The sequence below is a fragment of the Cavia porcellus genome, unplaced genomic scaffold, assembly GCF_034190915.1.
Source record: "Cavia porcellus strain 051 isolate PalLab524CR breed Dunkin Hartley unplaced genomic scaffold, mCavPor4.1 scaffold_15, whole genome shotgun sequence".
Taxonomy (NCBI): domain Eukaryota; kingdom Metazoa; phylum Chordata; class Mammalia; order Rodentia; family Caviidae; genus Cavia; species Cavia porcellus.
In genome coordinates, this window is record NW_026947498.1 from 71,156,687 (window position 1) to 71,176,595 (window position 19,909).

General features: G+C 47.9%; 1 protein-coding gene and 2 pseudogenes across 2 annotated transcripts in view; all 3 read right to left on the reverse strand.

Annotated features, from left to right (window-relative positions):
• The window catches only part of Itgb5 (integrin subunit beta 5), a 105,585-nt gene that overhangs the window by 42,420 nt on the left and 43,256 nt on the right, over positions 1–19,909 (reverse strand). For both annotated transcript variants that reach the window (XM_063225113.1, XM_063225114.1), the window contains exons 6-7: positions 2,473–2,634; positions 1,095–1,190 (exon numbers count right to left, since the gene is read on the reverse strand). In XM_063225113.1, coding sequence (XP_063081183.1) covers positions 1,095–1,190; positions 2,473–2,634 — 258 coding nt within the window. The remainder of the gene's footprint in view (positions 1–1,094; positions 1,191–2,472; positions 2,635–19,909) is intronic.
• LOC106026311 (RNA-binding protein EWS-like) lies at positions 14,076–14,961 on the reverse strand (annotated as a pseudogene).
• LOC134470284 (RNA-binding protein EWS-like) lies at positions 14,989–15,925 on the reverse strand (annotated as a pseudogene).

Consider the following 19,909-nt stretch of genomic DNA (forward strand, 5'->3'; position numbering starts at 1 on the left):
CTCAGGCACAGACGCCTGCCCGCCCTCAGCCTGCAGAACCTGTGGGACTCCTCTCTCCTTGAGCTCCTGAGGGAGCACGGCCAAACCCTCCAGAAACATTTGGAAGCTCAGGCCAGGTCATGCAGTGAATCCCTCTAAAAATACGAGTTGTAAATGGAGACTTTGTGATCTCCCACCAGACCAGAGAATAAAAACAGCCGTGTTCACCTGGGGTAGCCTGTCTAACTTGGGCTACAGGAAGACCAAGCAGTCAGGCAGGCAGCTGCAGAGTTTCTCTCAGTGATAATCTCAGACGGTGCCAGAGAGGCCTGGCAGAGCCTCTCCACTCCCAGGGAGGCAAACGTGAGCCAGGCTTTTCCCTCCTTACACAACTTGGGGTCCTGAGCTCAGAGTGAGACTTGCCTGTAACTGCGGGAAGGAGGGGGGCTGATTGTGCTGGTCCAAGGGACAAGGTGAGAGAAGTCTTGTTAGACGGGACTGACCCACACAGATAGCTCTGTTCACTCGAGAGCTTCCTGGGGACACCTGACCAGTCAGCCCTCATCTCCCACCCACTATGGGGAAAGCATAAGAGAACGAGATTAGTGATGGATGCTGATTCAGTTTCCTTTCTGATTTCTTTTCTTTTCTCTTTTTGCTATGTCGTTCAGACAGGCCTTGAACTCACTGTGCAGCCCAGGCTGGCACTGAACTCATGGTGATCCTCCTGCCTCAGCCTCCCAAGTGCTAGGATTACAGGCCTATACCACACCTGGCTCCTGTCTACACATTTTCAGTTTATATTTTCTTCCCTATTAGAATATCCTTCTAGTGGACTTCCATTTCATTCTCTGAAAGTGGAAATTCACATTATTTTCAAGGTTTTTCTCAGAATTAAAGTAGATGTCATATGTTTAATTCCTTGTGAAACTATACATGGCTATGTGAATGCTTAAACATTTCTATAGTATTACATTGTCCACCAGATCAAGACCAAGCTGAATGCACCAAGCACTCCTGACTGTCCCCACTAGGGCTGGGTGAACACGCCTGGCCCTCAGCCCACCCCAAGGCCCCACTGGGTTTAGGGTGAGCATGGCTCCCCACAAGCATACCTTGTAGAGCATATAGTGGTTCTTTGTTACAGCAAAGATCAGGTTGATGTTGTTCTCTGCCAACTTCTCTCCAAGCAAGGCAAGGGATGGGTAGTCCTAGGGCCCGGGAGGAAGTCAAAGCTGTGTCACTCTAACAGAGGGAGGGACCAGCGGCACCCGCCCCCACCCACGCTCTGCTCCGATGCTCAGCACTGGCCATGATTAGAGAAGCACCTCCTTCTGGGGGCCCGAGAGCCTCTTGGCAACAGACAGTTCTTCGGAGGAAGGATGTGCAGGGGTCATCACCACGGAGAGGGCCCTTGGGTGCTAGCCAGACAACAGTGGGAAGGGACAACCAGGGCACCTCCACACCTCGTCTGTCCATCCTTTAAGCAGGGGTGGAACACGGGGAGCCTGACAGCTACTTGTCCCCATAACCCTCAGCACCTGTTATCTCCCTATGACTCCTCCTGTGTGCTGAGCAGTTAGCCTCGCACCCGCCACCCCCACTCATGGCTCTGAACAGAGCAGGCTGCTGTCCTGCACTGAAGGTGGGTCCCCAGGGCAGAGGCACAGAGGAAGGGGAGTCAGAGAGGTGGCATGCCCGGGCCTTAAGGCTTTTAGGAGCTGCTGACAGACAGAGGGGTGACACTCAGGTGGGCGCTATTGTTCCACGACCTTTCCCAGTCCTAGCATCTGCAGTTTGGAAGCTTAGGTATGGTCACCTCTTAAAAGAAGAAAAGGCCTTTGGCCAGCAAAGAAAATGGGGAAGAACTTCTCTCTGGCAAGACCCCAGGATAGATTCGGGAAAGAGGAGGGAGAGGTCCAGAGCTCTGAAAAAGTCTGCTCAGCAGTGTGGCGAGACCTTGATCACTGAGGTGCTGGGGATGGGCAAGAGTTCACGGTATTGGTCTACCAGTCCATGCATTTGAAAAGCTGCATAAATCTTTTTAAAATGAGTCATCATGGTCACAAACTATTGGGAGTAGTGGGTCCTCGGGGACTCCCCTTCCATGCAGGCCACCTGTTGTCCATCCTGCCATGACAGGAAGCCCTATCCTAGAACTGAGATGGTCCAGTCCTGGGACTCCCACCCACAGTGTGACCTCTGCAGGAAAACACCTCTCTGTGGTCTCTCCTGGCTCCCCGGTGACCTGGTTCCCTACTGAGACGCCCCCCTATTCAGGTACAATGGCAGACAGACATGCCAGCTAGACATTCCTGAGACATGCTAAATTAACAAGGATTTTGGAAACCCACTTGGAGAAGACAAAATAGGGAAGGAAACCCAACCCCGAGGATGGACAAGGAAGTAAGTCCCGAGGCCTGGGAAGATTACGGAGACAGGCGAGCCCTGGGCGCCGGTGTGGTCACAGGAGCAGCGCAAACCGCCTCTCACCATCCGGTCAGATGCAGTGTACTCGTTGGCATCGCTCAGGTGGCACTGGCCATCGTGTGGCTGCACGAGGCCCCCCAGCTTCCCATCCAGCGCGATGTGGGGCACGTCGTCCGTGGTGAGCACCAGCAGGTGCAGGGCATCCTTGCGCCAGCCGATCTTCTCCTGAAGGACAGAGGGCAGTGGGTACAACCTTCCTGCCCAAGCCTGCCCTGGGCATCAGACATGATACTGCCCGCCTCTGGGGCCAGAGGCTTGCGTCACCCTGCTCCACACCCTGCGCCCCTGGGGGCCAGTCCACAAAGGCACACAGGAGACCTGTCTGACTGGGGACACCTGGCACCGAGAGGCAAATGTCCAAGCCTTTGCCCTATTGGCCGCAGCCCACCTGGAACCACCTCCCTGCCTGAGACCCAGTACTCCGTCTGGGTGTTTCCCCATCAGCCTCATCTACTGTTCTCTCCCAGAGCAGTGCGAGAAGGTGCGGACCACTCAGCTAGTAAGTGAACCCCTCAGGTCCCCTGTTAGACATGAAGCACTCAAATAACCAACAGACGAGCTTAGCCTGCCTCTGCCAAGCTGATCTTGAAGGCCCTCTCTCCTGGGGGTGCAAGCCACTCCAATCATTAACCGAACCACTCAGATCAGCTCCTCTCCCTGGCTTTCAGACTGAGGCGCAGCTAAGCACGATCTGTGTGGGGAGGGGAAGGCTCTGCATTCTCCATGTTCAGCCACCACGGCCCCAGTGTTACCCCAAAACACACCTCCAGCCATTAGATTTGGGAGCAGCTCATAAGGATACTCAGCGCAAAACCTGCCAAGTATGAACACTTCTTGACCAAGGCTGAAAGGGCACCCCAGGGGTGCACCAGCAAAGGGAACCAAGGAAACATTTACAGCTCCCAGAGCGGAACCAGGGTGCACCCTGAACCAAGTGAGTGGTGGGGTTCCCAGACCTCACAGGGGAACAGAACAAGAGTGGAGGACACCCTCCCCTCTTCCTCGTCACAGAGATACAAACAGTCCAGAGAGCAATGCTGCCATCTCACCGGCTGTGGCAGGCGCATGGTAGAAAAATGCATCGCAAAAAGTCACAGCAACCCAAGGGGGCTTAGGAAGAAGCTAGAGGCCTGAGGGCCAGGACCAACTTTTCCCTAAGAGCGGGGCCTGTCACCCTCAGAGGCATGACATCCACCCACTATGTAACTGCTCATCTGCTACCATCCCTAGGCCCCAGGGAAGGCATGGCACAAACACACCTGCTGCAGACCTCGGGACACTTCCAGTCCCACGGCAGCAGGAAGGGAAAGTGGGTGTTACCGAAGCCAGGGGGAGAGAGAGCAAGCAGGGAGCAGCAGGGAGCCCAGAGCCTGGACGGATCTTAAGCTTGGCCGGAATGGTGCAGGGGGTCGAGGAGGAAACCAGAATAAACCGGAGGGGAAGGCAGAAAGGAGGGTGGACAGTCTGGGCACTACTGGAAACCCAGAAGGGAACGACACACAAAGAGGAGGCGGACACATCTGAGGGACCCAGATATCCCACGCAGCTGAGTCAGGACAGAGCTCTCCAGGGAGCACCAGTGGAGACAGCGCTTCCTCTTGGGGCTGGAGGAGGTCACAGGCAGCTCTCGGCTTCCTGGTTACACTGTCTTCACCTGGAGTTCTGCTCTTGTGAACACCTGTTGAGACGTCCCCACACATACTTCTCCGTGTATATATTCTGATAAAGGGCTAAAAACTCTAAAATAAACAGCGTGATGCCCCATCAGCCATGGAGCGAGGAAGGGGGGTAAGAGGCTCGGGAGACACAGCGGCCACAACAGTGTCAGCCTGCAGGGACTGGGGACGGCGCTGTGCTAACACCGCCCAGGAAGGCGGAGGACCAACTTTTCACGAAGTGTATTATGAATAGGTCTCTCGGGGCTGGGGATTTAGTTCAGTGGCATAAGCGCCCGCCTTGCAAGTGTGCAGTTGTGAGTTCGATCCCCGGTAGCAATTAAAAAAAAAAAAATGAATAGCTCTCTCTTAGGACCAGAGATTTAGCTCAGAGGCACAAGTGCCTGCCTGGCAAGTGCAAGGTTGTGAATTTAATCCCTGGCACACAAAAACAAAACAAAACAAAACAAAGAACAGTCTCTCAGATCCTTATAAAATTAAATACGCACTCTGGCAAATCTCTCTTTGGTATTTATCCAAAACAAATGAAAATTTATGCTTATATAAAAACTTCATGCAAATATTTACAGCAGCTTTATTCACAATCACCAAAAACTAGAAACAACTCAAAATTCTATCAAGTGATGAATAGATACACTGTAACATGTCAGCATGATGGAATACTACTCAGCAATAAAAAGGAACAAACTACTGATACTCTCATGAAACTCACCATCATAATGTTATGTGAAAGAAGCTTGACTCAAAAGTCAACTTACCATCTAATTTCATTCATGTGTTATTCAGGAACACACAACAGTAAAGAAGAAAAAAGGGACACAAAGGTCCCAAAGCTACAAAGCTTTCTAGAGTCATGGAAAGTAATCTGCATTGTGATTATGAGAGTGACCAACAGATTTCAGTTTAAAAGGGTGACTTCTGCTCTATGCAAATCATTGTTCAACAAATCTTTTTTTTTTTTTTTTTTTTTTTTTTTTTTTGAGACAGGATCTAAGTGTAGTTTAGGCTGGTCTCAAATTCAAGGCGAGTATCCTGTCTCAGCCTACTGAGGGCTGGGATTTGTTTTGCACCACCACATCTGGCTAAATCTGATTTAAAAAGATAAAACTCTTTAATAGTATGTATCTTTTGACTCAATGATTTAATTTCAGAGTGATCCTCACACAATAAATATTAAATTATGCGCCATATGGAGAAACAGTTCTTCTATAAACACTAGCTAGCATCAGAAATTATGTTCACAAAAATAATGTGCAAAAATGTTTAACAAAGTGAAGACAAGGGATCTAGCTCTACATGTACAGTATGATTACAAACTTTACAGGACACAAACATAAAAATACAGCTCACTGGGGCTGGGGATTTAGCTCAGTGGCACAAGTGCCTTCCTGGTGTGTCTGCGGTCATGAATTTGATCACCAGCACCAAAAAAAAAAAGAAAGAAAGAAAAAAAAAATACAGCTTACTGTAATCAGAAATGGGTTTGAGAGTATGGAATCTATTTTCTTTCCCATTGTTTTCCAAACTGTCTTTAATAAGCAGGTACTTCTTTTGCAAGACTGGACTGGCCTTTGGGTTCTGGCTCTGTGTCCTGCATGCCAGACTCTCTGTGGCCTTGTGGGGACAGAAAGGTGAATGGCTGCAGGGGCCAAAGGACACAGAGCTTGGATGCCTCATACGAGCATTTGAATTTGTTGCTGTCCTTAATTACCAATATGACTTTGACCAAATTATCTAACACCTCAAAGGCTTTTTCCTTGTCGGAAAAACAAGCATAATACTTAACATTCAGTGAGTGTGTCCCTGACTGTAGTTAGTCTTCCACCCTGTGAAGTAGGTCGTAGGCTGTCATCTCATAGATAACCAAACTGGAGTCAGAGAGAAGTAAGCAGCCCACCCCACTAGAACTGGCCAGAGGAGCCTGCCTGAGGCAGTCAGCATCTTCCATCAGAGCTGAACTACACAGTCATAGGCTGCCCGACTGGCCAGGGAGGGAAGAGGTGCGTAGTAAATATACCTCATGAAAGAGCCTGGTGTGTGGCAGGCTTTCAACTGATGGCTGCTGGATCCAAAGCAAACGCTCACTGAGTGGAAGGTGGCATCAGATACAGAAGCAGCTCCCAAGTAAAGAGTGGCCCAGCATAATGTCTTCTCAGGAGCTGCCTCTCGTTCTCTAAATGGCATCAACAACCTTAGCCCAGAGGTCAGCCTGCAAGAGCTGGTCAGGATAAACTCCATCCTTCACCCAGGCCCCCAGGCTTGGAGATGCTGTACGCCGTTGCTCCACAGAGTACGGACATTAGGTAGAATTTCTGTCTCCTTGGCTGGGAGAGCTGTTTTGAAGACATGAGTTCTACATTCCATGTCTGGGGCAGGGAGCACAGTTTTTATCTAGATGTCTCCCCAATGCTTCATGTGCTCATAGGTGGGGCTTGGGGAGGTGACTAGACTGTAGGTATATGATATAAGCAGTGAATATGTCCACTGATGACTTTATAGCTAAATGTGATTTGAGAAGTGAAGCCTGGTTGGAGGAGGTGGTCACAGAGGGCATGGCCCTCCTCCTCCCTTGATCCCTCTCCATTTCTCGCTGCCCTGCTGTGAGAACCCTCTTCTGCCATGCTGCCTTGCCCTGGAGCCAGCTGATGATAGACTGAAACTCCTACAAACTGTAAGTCAGAAGAAACCTTCCCACCTTTGTTATGGCTATATCTTGTATCTTAGCCACAAGAAAGTAACTTACGGCACCAGTAGAAAAGTTTTGTCTTGTTCTGTTTGTTCTGACTGCACAAGGGTCAGACTGTGAGCTTTGGAAGAGACCAGTGTAATGTCCAATGTTTGCTTTGTTCCAGCTATGGATCCCTGAATCAGTCTCTTCACTTGAAAAATAGAGCTAAGCCTGATTCATGGGGTAGGATTTTTTAGACTCAGTATATTAAATAGTATTTGGCACATATAAGGGATTCTAAAGGGAACCTATAATGATCATTCGAGGACATATTAAAATCTACAGTGAAGAAGCCTGAACATACCGAATGTCAATCAGGATGTGCAGAACCTGAGCTCTCCTACACTGCTGGCAGGACTGCAAAATGCTGTGTGTACTTTGGAAAACAGTTGGGCTGTTTTGTAAAAAGCTGAACACCTACTCCATGACCCAGCCACTCCACTCTAGCTATGAAAGAGAAATGAAAGCATAAGTCCATAAATGACATGAACACAAACATTTATAGCAGCTTTCTCCTAATAGGCAAAACCCAGAAATAACCTGAAAGTCCATAAACAGATGAATGAATCATAAATAAGCTCCTGAATCTGCAACAGAACACTTCTCAGCAACAAAAAGAGTGATCAGACAAACTCGAGAGCTGAGAAGGATCACAAAAATAATTGAGCAGCGAAAGAAGTCAGACACATGCTGTGTATACAAAACTGTATTAAATGCGGTCTGATGTGCAATGACAAAAGGAAAATTCATGGATGCCTAGTGCAGAAACAAAAATGGCAGAGGGGCAAAAAAATACTTTTGGAGGTGGAAGATGTATTTATTATCTTGACTGATGGTGCAAGCGTTGACATTCGTCACACTGTATATTTTCAATATGTATAGTTTATGCCTATCAATTACAATTCAGCAAAGATGTGTTTTTTAAAAGAAGCCTTGCTTTGCTCAGAATGTCACTTAAATACGTAATTTACATAAACACACTGATGGTGGGGAATGTGCTGGAACCTCACACATACACATGCTCTGACTTGGCAGTGGGGTCCACATGGTTGTTTCCTACTTGGGGCTCAGGTGACAGGCAGATGTGGGCTCAGGCCCGCTTTGCCTCATCTTGCCTTTGGAACCTGAGGCATGTCACTTCATCTTTGCTAGTCCCCTCCTCCTCATTTACGAGAGGGAGTTAGTAACAGTACTGACAAAAGACAGTTGTGGAGAGAATTAAAACGGCACAGAAGGAGCAGCCAGCGCAGCACCTGGAATGCAGTAAACCATCAATAACTCATGCTTGTGGTCTGCAGTGTTTTCAGAGAGCTGAAAATTCCTTACTTTGTCTACAGTTCAGAAGCACACCATCTTTTGATTGGAGGGTTATCAGTAACAATCACCTCTTTTTTGCCTATTTGCATTTTTTATACCTTTACACTGAATATGTTTTCTTTATAAGGAAGAATTTTTAAAAGAAAAAAGACTGTTTACTTAACTACCCTTTCCCCCACATCTCTGGAATAAAAGCAACATGGAAACAAAACCCATTTCTTTAAACTTGACAGAGGTCAGCAGTTAGACGAAAATGTCAAGGGTGGGCGGGACGGAAGGGCACTGGACTGGGAAGCAAGAAATCTGGTGTCTGGCCATGGCTGTGACTCACTCAGCTTTTCTCCGTCTGCTGATCAAATCTGGATCCAATTCACCACCAGGTCTGTTTCAGCCTTGCAACCTCCAGTCCTACCCTCACTCGGGGTGAGCTTGCCTTTCCTATCAGCCAGAGCCAAGGATGCCCCCTTCCTGTGCCTACCATCCCCCTCGGCCCACTGAGGAAGATGCTTTGGGGAGCACCGTCTTCTCAGTGCTAAACAAACCAGTCCGTCGTCCTGGTCTCCACTCTGAGCTTGCTATCCCAGAGGCAGAAGGCTCCCTGCTCCCCTGGGAAAAGCAACAGATGCTACCCTTTCAGACCACAGTCCACTGGGCAGTCTCCCGGGTTCCGTCCCATGTGTTTAAAATAAGCCCTCGGTCCACTCACGTAACTCTTCTGACCCTGTTACTCCCCCGGACTCTCAGCCCCCATTTCTCTGTTGTTTAAAGGGAGCAGGGTCCTGTCTGTCTTTCCTCCTCTGTTTCTTACAATATGACCTCTCAGCTGTCTATAGAGAGAAGCAGAAACCAGGAGGGACAACCAGCCCTTCCCAGCCTTTCAAAAAATAAGTAGGTTGGGTCCTCCCAAGGGTGCAGACAGACTTGCTGGCTTGTTTATGCCCCAAGCTGCCCCAAAGAGTGCAGAGCTTAGGGAGAGAAACACAAATGCTTGCAGAGTAGAGGGCTCAGTATCTTTAGTATGACACACGTCTCCAGCCTGCTGGGGAGTTTGGCTCCTGGAGTTTGAAGGAGTTACATTCAGGAGCTGCACAGCCTAATAAAGGAGGGAAGGCCCTCAGGTATGAGAGGAGGCCTCTGCATCACTGTTCCACCTCCACTGCTGTCCCTGGGTCCCCAGTGGGAAGCTAGCTCTATAAGCCAATGGGAGCCACGAAAAGATGTTCCAGATATGAGCTCAAAGCAAGCTGTGCTTGGAAAACAAAATGATAGTGTATGGTAGAGTTCACGGTCCTGGAGGTCTGCACACCTGCGATGCTCAGGTGTGCAAAGACAGGCTCAAAAAGACCACTGTAGGGCACAAGTCCAGTGGGCTACTAGGTGGAAATGCATAGCTTCTGGAGTGTGGCAGGAACCCCAGTGCAATACCGGTTCTCGGGCACCCGCCATGTGGGGACAGGGCCCACACACTCAGGGCTGAGCAGCAAGCCTCTTTACCTTGGACTCTCTTGGCTACCCTTGTGTGTCCCCTGGGTCAACTAGGGGGTCTTCTGGCAGTTAGCATTTGCTCAGGGACAATAATCACTACCCGAGTGACTGTCTTTTACAATTCTTCCTGCACACTTCTATTATTCTCCTAAAGTTCCTGTAGGAAACAACTCTAGTGACTCCCCTTGAATGCAGAACAATTGCTGCAACTCTGAGATATGTATTTGATTATATAAAATTATATAAAATTAACTTGCTGGGGTGTTTATAATCCCATTGAGATGTTACTTGCTGGAATCCCAGCAAGTTAATATTGAGATGTTATTGGAATCAAGTTAATTCCAATCTACCTCCTCCAATGCAACCCACAGTGAGAGTAAAGACACCAAGACATATTCAAATTTAAGGGCAGCCAGGGGTCCTAAGATTAATCCTCGTGAGGATGTGTGAACAAAGACCCTGATCTTAGCCTCTCCCAGAATTTATTCCTCTGAAGAAGGGCGTGGCTGGAGGATGAGTGACACTGAGGACGGCAGGAACTACGTGAGTAACTTGAGCTGGTTAGTCAGGTAGTGAAAACATCTCTGCAAAACGCAGAGATAAAGATCTACAGAAAGCTCAATTTGAATAATTCAATAAAGATAGCAACTAAATTGTTTTAGGAGGCTGTTGCTTTAGTGTTCGATATGTAAACTTTTATGTCCTGGGGAGTCAGAGCCTCTACCTTGAGGCTTGTACCCAGCTGACATTTCTGGAGCTGATGGCTCTAACACTCCATGGTGCTCTTATCTTTTACAGAGAGCACTCTTCAGGGAAACAGGAAACTGTCTGATGGCTTTAGAGATTATACGCCAGTACCTCCGCTAGCCTTATTTACAATGCTTAGAGCCAATTAAAGAGAGAAAAAATACCATAGCCAGCTCTGTACACATCAGTATAAGGAAATCAGTCTCGATATAATCAAAGCTGCAGCGACTGTTCTGCATTCCAGGGGAGTCACTGGAGTTGTCTCCCAGTTACCCAAGTAAGATCTTTGACTGGGGCTCCTACTTACTTTATAGACAGCTCTTGCAAAGGAAAAGCAGCCATCTGGATCCGCTTCTTCCAGCACTTGTCTACACAGAAAGACTCAGCACCACACTCAGAGATGAAGGCTGTCCTGTACATCACAGAGCGATTTGCAGATCCGTTCCTTAACATATTGAGTGACTCTTCTCATGCAGTGTATCTTACCCAAAAGCTCCAGACTGCCTCAGTGCACTCCACCACAGAGCCTACCTGATTGCACTTATTTTTAGAAGTACAAAAGGCTGTTATAAGCAGGACGGCCCCACTTGTTACTGATTATATTAGAGCCCATTTTCATCTCCTAGGTCCAGTATCATTAGGAAATTCTAATGCAGATGCTCTAGTCAATGCAGTCTTCATTTTTGATACAGCAAGACAATCTCATGAATTCTTTCATCAAAATTCTAAATTGCTAAGAAGGGAATTCAAAATTTCCAAAGCCCAAGCCAGATAAACAGTGCTATCATGTCACTCTTGTCAGCCCATTAGCTATCTCTCAACAAGGTTCCAATCCCAGAGGTCTGAAAACCAATCTGTTATGGCACATGGATATCACCCAGATAGTCTCTTTTAGTAAACTTAAGTATATTCATGTCTTTACAGCACTTTCTCACACATGATTCATGCCACCTGTCATTCTGGAGAACAGAGTCAACGTGTCATACAATGCTGTATATTGGCCTTTGCTACATTGGGAGTGCCACAAAAAAATAAAAATTGATAATGATTGTGCCTATACTCGCAACACTTCGAGAGTTTTCTTGAACACAGGAATATACAACATATGGGGATCCCCTATAGTCCCCAAGGTCAAGCAATAATTGAGTACAATCATCTTAAATTAAAAATATCAAGTGGACAAACCAAAACAAGGTGGAGTATAGAGTCAAAACTCACCTCGAATGTATTTAAATTTTGTTACAAAGGTTTTAAATTTTTGAGCCCTGCCTGATTCTCATTTACCTCCAGCCATGTTACAGTGGGGACAGGAATGGGACCACTCTCCAAAATCCCTGCCCCCTATAGTCTCTTAACTTGGGGCATAGGACACGCGTGAATTTTCACAGGAAATGAAGACACTTCATGGATTCCATCCAGATTCGAGCATCCATGGACCAGTCAGCTCCACAGAAGATCATCAGCATCACTCCAGAGCAGAGAGAGTTCAGCTCTGATTTGAGCCTTCAAGCACCTGAGCATCAGGAATCTGCCCCACCCGCCAACGGAGAAGGACCTGCTATAGCCCATCTGAACAGCACCATGGAGAGAATCTAACCCATCAAACACCCTAGCAAGACTTCAAACATTAGGCATGACAACACATAGTCCATCATCCTGGAAAGGCCTGCAGCAGATAGTCCATAAGGCTCGCCATCTGGGGAACAGCCAGGGTTTGGTTCAGTCACCTGAGAATCTTTTTCTTGTGATGCTTGCTCTCCTAGCAGCCACAGTATGTTTTCCCATGGTTCAGGGAGAGGGATACCGGGCACACATATGTAATCCACCTCTGCTCAGACCTCAACAAGCCACCAGCAATTTCTCATCCTACAGAAAGCAAAAATCCTAGATAGACTATTCTGGCAGCTATGTACAAGCTAAAGTAAGTATTACCTTTGTGCATCCTCCTTAATGTGTAGCTCATCTACAGCAACTCTAGCCCATGTATGCCAGCTGTAGATCAGATGTGGAAAATACAACTGTCTAAAGGACAATTTGTCTTATTTACCTTAACTTTTATTCCCTCAGATGGTAACCTTGTTGGAGATTTCTTTTATTTATTTAATTTTGGTACCAGAGATTGAACTCATAACCTTGCACTTGCCAGGCCACTGAGCTAAATCCCCAGCCTGTTACTGGAGATTTTAAAGCTAACATTCCTATCTGTATTCCAGTAGCCCACATCCCTCATTGCAAAGAGGGTGATCTGGGCACTTGGCAGTCCTGCAGGGAACGATACCATGGGTGGGTTTCATTCCATAGATTAGTGCAGCAGAGGATTCCTTATGGGAAAAGATTGAGAATGGCATGAGATTTCCTTTTCAGGATCTCCTGTCAATACAGTGACCTCACAAGCCTTGTCTAACATTACACGGTGAGGGAGGTGCTTAAGTTCTCCTATTCCCAGACTCATCAAGGACAAAACTGGACCCATACAGCATACCTTATGAACTTAGTCCTGCCTTTTCACGCTAGCTGCAGATTGGGCCGATAAATGCAGAAAAAGTTAAGAGTAAAATTACAATATCACAGGTGTATAAGAATAAACAGAAGTGTTTATGATCCTCATATACAGAAAAACAGAATGGCAACAAAACACATTCTCAAGTACTGTTATCTCATGCATTGTATCATAGCTGAATTTCTTCCTAAAGACTCCACAATAATAATTATGAGCAGGATGCCCAAATTTGGCTTCCAGTCAATCTAACAGAGCCTTGGTATCATTCACCTACTTCCCTCTTGGTAGAGACTTTGATTAAAAGATTTAGTAGTCAAAACAGGAAGATGCTTGGGTTGATTACTGCAGGGATTCCTTCCTTAGTTCTTCTGATACTCAGACAGCTCTTGGCTCCACAGCATTAGCCCATTCAGTACAAAGTGCTCACTTTGTAGATAACCGGACAACAACTGCTGATGTGAGCTGGAAAATTTAGCAACAGGCTGACATAAAGTTGCAAACCCAAGTAAGCATTCTAGAAACTTTTGTCCTGTGGATGGGAGATCAGACTTAAAAGTTTATACCTGGGTCTGAAGTGTCACTATAAAATGACTTGCTTTTGTATCACCCCAATACCAACAACAAAACCTACATCTTTGGGGAATGATCAAAATACATATACAAGGAGCAATCTGTCAGAAAATGATTGTAGATATAGATGCTTTTCAGAGACTCGTGCTGACTTATGTCACAACAGACAGCTACTTTTAATCCCCAAATTAAGGACTGAGGTAAGTTAGCTGATGCTATAGAACGATTGAATCCACTTTTTAAAATAAACATTTGGAATTTTATTTTAAAAAAATATCACAACCATGAACAGTGTTATAGTTAGAGGCCCTCTTGGTTTTCCACAATGATAACTGAGCATGCTCCCAAGGGTTTCCAGTGTTAAATCTTAAATAACCATCTTTAAAAGAAGGAAAAAGAGTCAGCACGCTACCATTTAACTTGTTCTAATGTTTTCTTACAAATGGTGAAAAATACCAAAGTACACACAGGAACAACTGTAATGTTGTAGCCAATATCATAAATATGGAAATATAAATTTAAAACATTTTCTGATTTAAAAAATAGATCTGATAATCAATGCAGCTCGGGGGGGTCTCTGCATCTAGTAGAGCTGCTCTCTGTGCTCCTGACAGTGCTCAGCTTTATCCATTTTTCCAGGACCTCTGCACCCACCTATTCTTCCTCCCATGTGTTCCATCAAAGGTCCAGAGGACCTCCCTGGACCACCTCATCTTCCTCAGCCAAAGCCACCTCAGTCCATACCATGGCTGAACTGAACAGAAGTCACCTCTGTCTCCACCACGACCACCACAGTCCATGAGGCCACCAGGGCCACCTCTGCCATATTGGGGGTGGGAAGGGTGGTGGGACGAAGCCTTCAAGTTTTGGGGCCTTACACTGGTTTCATTCTGTTCTCCAGGGGAAGTTCTGGTTTCCACAACCCAGACTGAGACACCGCCAATCTCCAGCTCAGTGTTGGCCATTTCTATGGGAACTCTGGAGACCTCTTGGAGGGAAGCCTCCTTTGTTTCCTCCATGGCCTCCTATGAAACCAATGGGTCCCCAGGACCTCCTGGGCCACCTGGACCTCCATGTAGTGGTGGTGGCATCCCTCTGCCCTCATGGGGGTGGCATGCCACCTTGCATGCTGTTCACGGAGGCTTCTTAGAGCAAACGAGTTAAGTCTGCTTCCTTGCAAATCTTTGCCATCACTTCACAGCACTCCACAGCAGCCTTAGCAGATAGTGGACCTTCACAGGACACCGTAGCATCACCTCTGGGCTTTCCTGTGTCCTGTTCAGATAGATGTGGATCATGGGTTGCTCAGTTCTCTTGTCACTCTTAACAAGCCCACATTGCTTACAAAAGTCTACCAGATCATGGAATGTTATACTATTGTTTAATCCTTGTACGTAAATTGCACTGCTGTCAGAGTCTTCATCAGGATCTATGGGAGCGCCTAGATCAAGATCTGGTCCTTCACCCATGGGTCCACCAGGCTTACTGAAGCCACCTCACCCTCCAGCGTCCATTCTACCACATGCTCCTCCCTGCCCACCTGTGCTCAGGCCTCCACGATCAAATCCTCCTCTTCCCAGCCCAGATTATCAGGACCACTCATGCTCTGGAAAATCCTCCGGATTCCTGCCCATAAACACCCAGGCTACTGGGGTGGTCCTGTCAAAATGAACTCTGCTGCCCGTAGCTGCTGCTCCGTTGGCTATACTGATTTGGAGCCTGGCTGTTGGATCCAGCCTGAGGGGGCTAACTAGTGGGAGGCTGCTACCTATAACTGCTTTGTTGACCATAGCTACTCTGCTGTGCATAGCCACTTGGCTGCCCACAGGTGCTCTGCTCAGAGTAACTGCTCTGATCATATCTAGTTGGCTATGGAGAGGAATAGCTGGTAGGGGCATAGGATGGAGGTGCAGAGATTGGCTGCATCGAGTATCTTCCAGGAATCTGAGGATAACTGTAGTTACTCTGTCCATATCCTAGGCAGGCCTGGTTATAACCGCCTGTGCTAGACTGAGGTTGATTAGTCCCAGTAGGTTTGTTACCATCCTGTGGTCTCGCTGGTTGTCGCTTATAGGCTGGGTAATCAGACTGAGTGCTGTATGCAGACTGAGTTGCATAAGAGGGCTGGGTGGTGGGGACTGCAGCAGTGGTGGTGCCATACCCCTGAACAGGCTGGCTATATGCCTGGGAGGCAGCTGGAGTAGTATAACCACTTGGAGGCTGTCCTTAGAAGCTGCATACGCAGTCTGCCCACAGGTGGCGGTGGTCTGAGCCTGGGTATAGCTGACATCAGCAGGCTGTCATAAGTTCTATAGTTTTGTTGCCATTATGCCTGGGTGGTCTGTGCATATCCTTGAGTTGGCTGGGCAGTATAACCAATGTGTCCCTGCTGGGCTGCAGCCTGGCTGTAATACCATAATCCGTAGGCCCCATTTTCTCTCTTTTCTCCTCATTTTCTCAATGTCTATCACCCTCTGGCTTTCCCTTTCAATTGAATCTATTTGTATATCTCAAGGTTCACTTTTGGATTTATATCGGAATTAGGGTGCTGGTTCTGTTCTTTGTAATTTTTCTCATTAAAGCCTGTCGCAATCCTGATCTACTGTCCAGGGACAATTAAAATCCATACAACCACAACTAACCCTGCTGGAACTATACAAGACAAGAAAGAGAGATGCAGGAGACAATTTAAGCACGGCTGGGGCCGTGAATGCAAAACAGTTGCTGCAACATTAGTTAAATCCAGTCTTATTTCCATATACTGATATGCACAGAGCAGGCTACACTATTTCCTTCTCTCTTCAACTGGCTCTAAGTGATGCAAATAAAGCTAGCTGAGGTACTGGAGTGTAATCCTGGAGGCCAATCTGACAGTTTCTTGTTTCCTCACAAAGTGCTTTCTGTAAAAGATTGAAGCGCAGTGGGATGGCAGAGCCATTCAGTTCCAGGAAACCTCAGCTGGGTTGGGTATGAGGCTCAAAGAGGCCCAAAAGTTTGCATATCAGAAACTAAAACAAGGGCCTCCTAAATTCATTCATATGCTGTCCCAGTCTAGTTATGCAGACTGGGCTTTCCGCATATCTCTATGCGTATTACCAAAATGCTTTTCTCCCCACCTGGACAGCCAGCTCAAGGTACTCACATAGTTTCCACCACCTTCCCTGTCACTCATTCTTAAGCCACCCCCTTCTTCACAAAATAATAAATTCTGGAAGAGGCCTTGCATCAAGGCCTTTGTCTACACATCCTCATTTGGATCAGGCTCAGGACCCCTTGGCTGCCCTTAGCTTTGAATATGTCTTGGTGTCTTTTCTCTCGCCATGGGTTGCATTGGAGGTGGTAGATTGGAATTAACTCACCAGGATTACACACCAGTACCTCAGCTAGCCTTATTTGTGTCACTTAGAGCCAATGAAGGGAAAAGGAAATAATACAGCCCACTCTGTACATATCAGTATATGGAAATAAGACTGGGTTTAACTAATGTTGCAGCAACTGTTCTGCATTCAAGGGGATACGCTCAGTTGCCTCCTAAGGGTCTATTCCTTCCTTTAAAGTACAGCTATGGTCAGCTAACGTGCTTCCTCTCCTGCTGTCTCAGCACAGGCTGGGGCTTCTGAGCCCAGTGCTACCCACTCACCCTTTCTGTCTTCTAGCTGTCTGTTCCATTTTAAACACAGCCCCTAGGGACAGACACAGTCCCTTGATGTACTGTGACCCACACAGGGACAGTAGGGCTCGGACAGTGGCCTGTGGAGCTCCAAGTAGACCCCAAGCACAAGGCCGATGGGTTCCCAGCTCCCCTTCACAGTGACTTGTTGACACACACCGATCACGCAAAGCAAGACCAGCAAGAGACGCAGACTCGGGGATGCCCCCTGGGAGCGCAGAGAGGGCCTGGGAATTTGAGAAGAGTCCGACTCCCACTGAGCTGTCTTAGAAAACAGGTGGAGCCAAGCATGGTGGTGCAGGCTGATCATCTCGGCTCTCTGGGAGATGGAGGCAGGAGGATCCTAAGTTTGAGCCCAACCTGGGCAATGTAGCAGAGGTCTACCTCGAAATAAAAAGTTTCTTAAAAGGGTGGGATGTGGCTCAGTAGGAGGGCTCAGGGTTCAAGTCCTAGAACTACAGAAGGGAAGACAGAAGAGGGGACAGGGGACGAGAGGGGAGAGGAGTAAGAGAAGGGAGGGAATAAGGGTAGAAGGAAGGGAGGGAGATAAAGAGGGACCAAGGGAGGGAGGGAGAGAGAGCGGGAGGAAGGACGGGCAGGAATAAAGGAGACACACACACACACACACACACACACACACACACACACACACAGAGACAGGTCCTGCTGCAGGCCAGGCCAGCCTGTGTGCACACTGAACTCACAGTGCCCTCTTTGAAAACTGTCCAGACACTGGTCCCATCGAACAACAATGCCACCCCAGGGGATGGTTTCAGAGAGGACAAAGGCATTAGCTTTGACCACTGGGTTTTCTGACCTCCAGCAAATCTATCTAACTGACCTGCTGAAATAAAGGGTGCTCAAGCCAGATGCCAACACAGCTGACAGGCCGCAGCTGTCTCTGGACAGTCACCAGGCTCAGTTGTCCCTCTGCTGAAAAGCACCTTCAGAATTGGGGAAGATGAGGCAGACATCAGGTAGGGAAGGCAGAGAGGCCCAGGGCAAAACCAAGCACACCACGCAAAGGCACTCCTGCCATGGTGACAAGGGCCATGTCAGGGGCTACCAGTCACATTCCTACTGTGCCAAGTGAGCCGCAAAGCAGAGCCACAGAGAGAAGCAGCACGCGCAGTGCCCGAGTCCTTCTGGCCTGTTCTAAGCTGGCCAGAGGGCCGGGCGGGAACTGCAGTGGCCCTCTGGACTAGGACCTGGCTCTTTTGCAGCTCACTCTGCCACTGCTCTGCAGTTGTGTCCTTTCAGAAAGAACCACACTCTACCGGAACCCAGTACTGCTTCTGCCTCGCCTCTGCCATTTCTAGCTATTGGGCTTTGAGCAGTCACTCAACATGCCTAGGCTTTCCTCATGGAGGGAGACAGGCCGTAGAACACCTTCAAAGGAAGGGGTCAAACAAGCTGGTGTCGTGGTCAGGTAGAGCCTGGTCTTCCAAAGCTCTCGGCCAATGGTGCTAGATCACGTCACTGGAGCAGAGATCGCCGGGAAGGGAAGGCTCTCATTCAGTCACGGTGTCCCGAGGAGCTGGCCCCTCTACAGGGCTGACCTGGGCTGCACCCATCATTCTTCCAGCAGGGTGAGGCTCACAGCAGGAGCCATGGCTACTTCAGCTGCTCAGCCCTCATAGTGCTCACGAGGACCCTATACACAGTAGGCAGCCAGAAAACTTCCAAATACAACAAGGAAACTCTGCACCTTAAGCTTTCAGGCAAGGAGAGCAGTACGAGTGAACCAAAGAACAAATGAACGGGTTTCGGGCAGAGAGGAAAGGAAGGGTGCAGACCCCACTGCAGAGCAGAGCCTGGGACCGGAGTCAACACGGCACACAAGGAAATCCAAGGTGAGACTCTTAACTGGCTTCCTGAGCCATGCTGACATTCAAGTCTGTTTCTGTCACTTTAAACAATAAACATGTTCTCATTAGTAGTTTGCTTTCCTGCTTCTAGCCGTACTTTGCAAGGGAGTCTGTGCTGTGGTCATCCTTAATGAAGCTGAATGAAGTATAGTATTCATTCTTGGGAAAAGAAATCTCAGCCCGTGACTCAGCCTGTGACTCTGCCAGTGACTCCTTGAGTGCACACCCAAAGCTATGTGCAAGGATGTTTCTACAGTGGGCTCCGTGGAAGGCCCCCATCTGAACTTGAGACGGCTTAGAATATAAAGTGTGGGGTAATGAAGCCTACAGTTTTTTTTTTCAGAAGAAAATACAATGGGCAGGTATCAGACACCCTTGATGGTTAAATATCAGTAATCTGATATGGGTGGCTGTTATGATTGTTTTATTTATCTTCCAGTAGATCTGCAGCTCCAACCTAACTTCTCTGGGTAGAGACTTTTCCTCATTTTCTGGGCTGGACAGTACTTGTAGTTCTGAGTCAAAGAACGTGCAGAAAGCACTGTGGATGCCATATGGAGCCATCGGCGTATGATGGGAGGCTGGGTGTGGTGTGTCTGTGTATCTGGGTGTTCGTGACCCAGAAGCACTGCTCAGATGCAACTCTGAGCACAAACTGCTTTTCTGTTCTCCAGATGCTTTATGTTCCAGGCAGTGAGGTGGTGCTGGAGAGAGAGTCCAGGCACTCGGGGGCTTTACTGAGGCTCCCATCACTCCAGGAATGGCTCAAATACAAACAAAATGATAATGGGGATGGAAGTCATCAAGGGCCTCTGTGGAGGGACCCTGACTGTCAGCAGGACCCAGTCAGGGAGGCTTCCCTGGCAAATGGACCCTGGA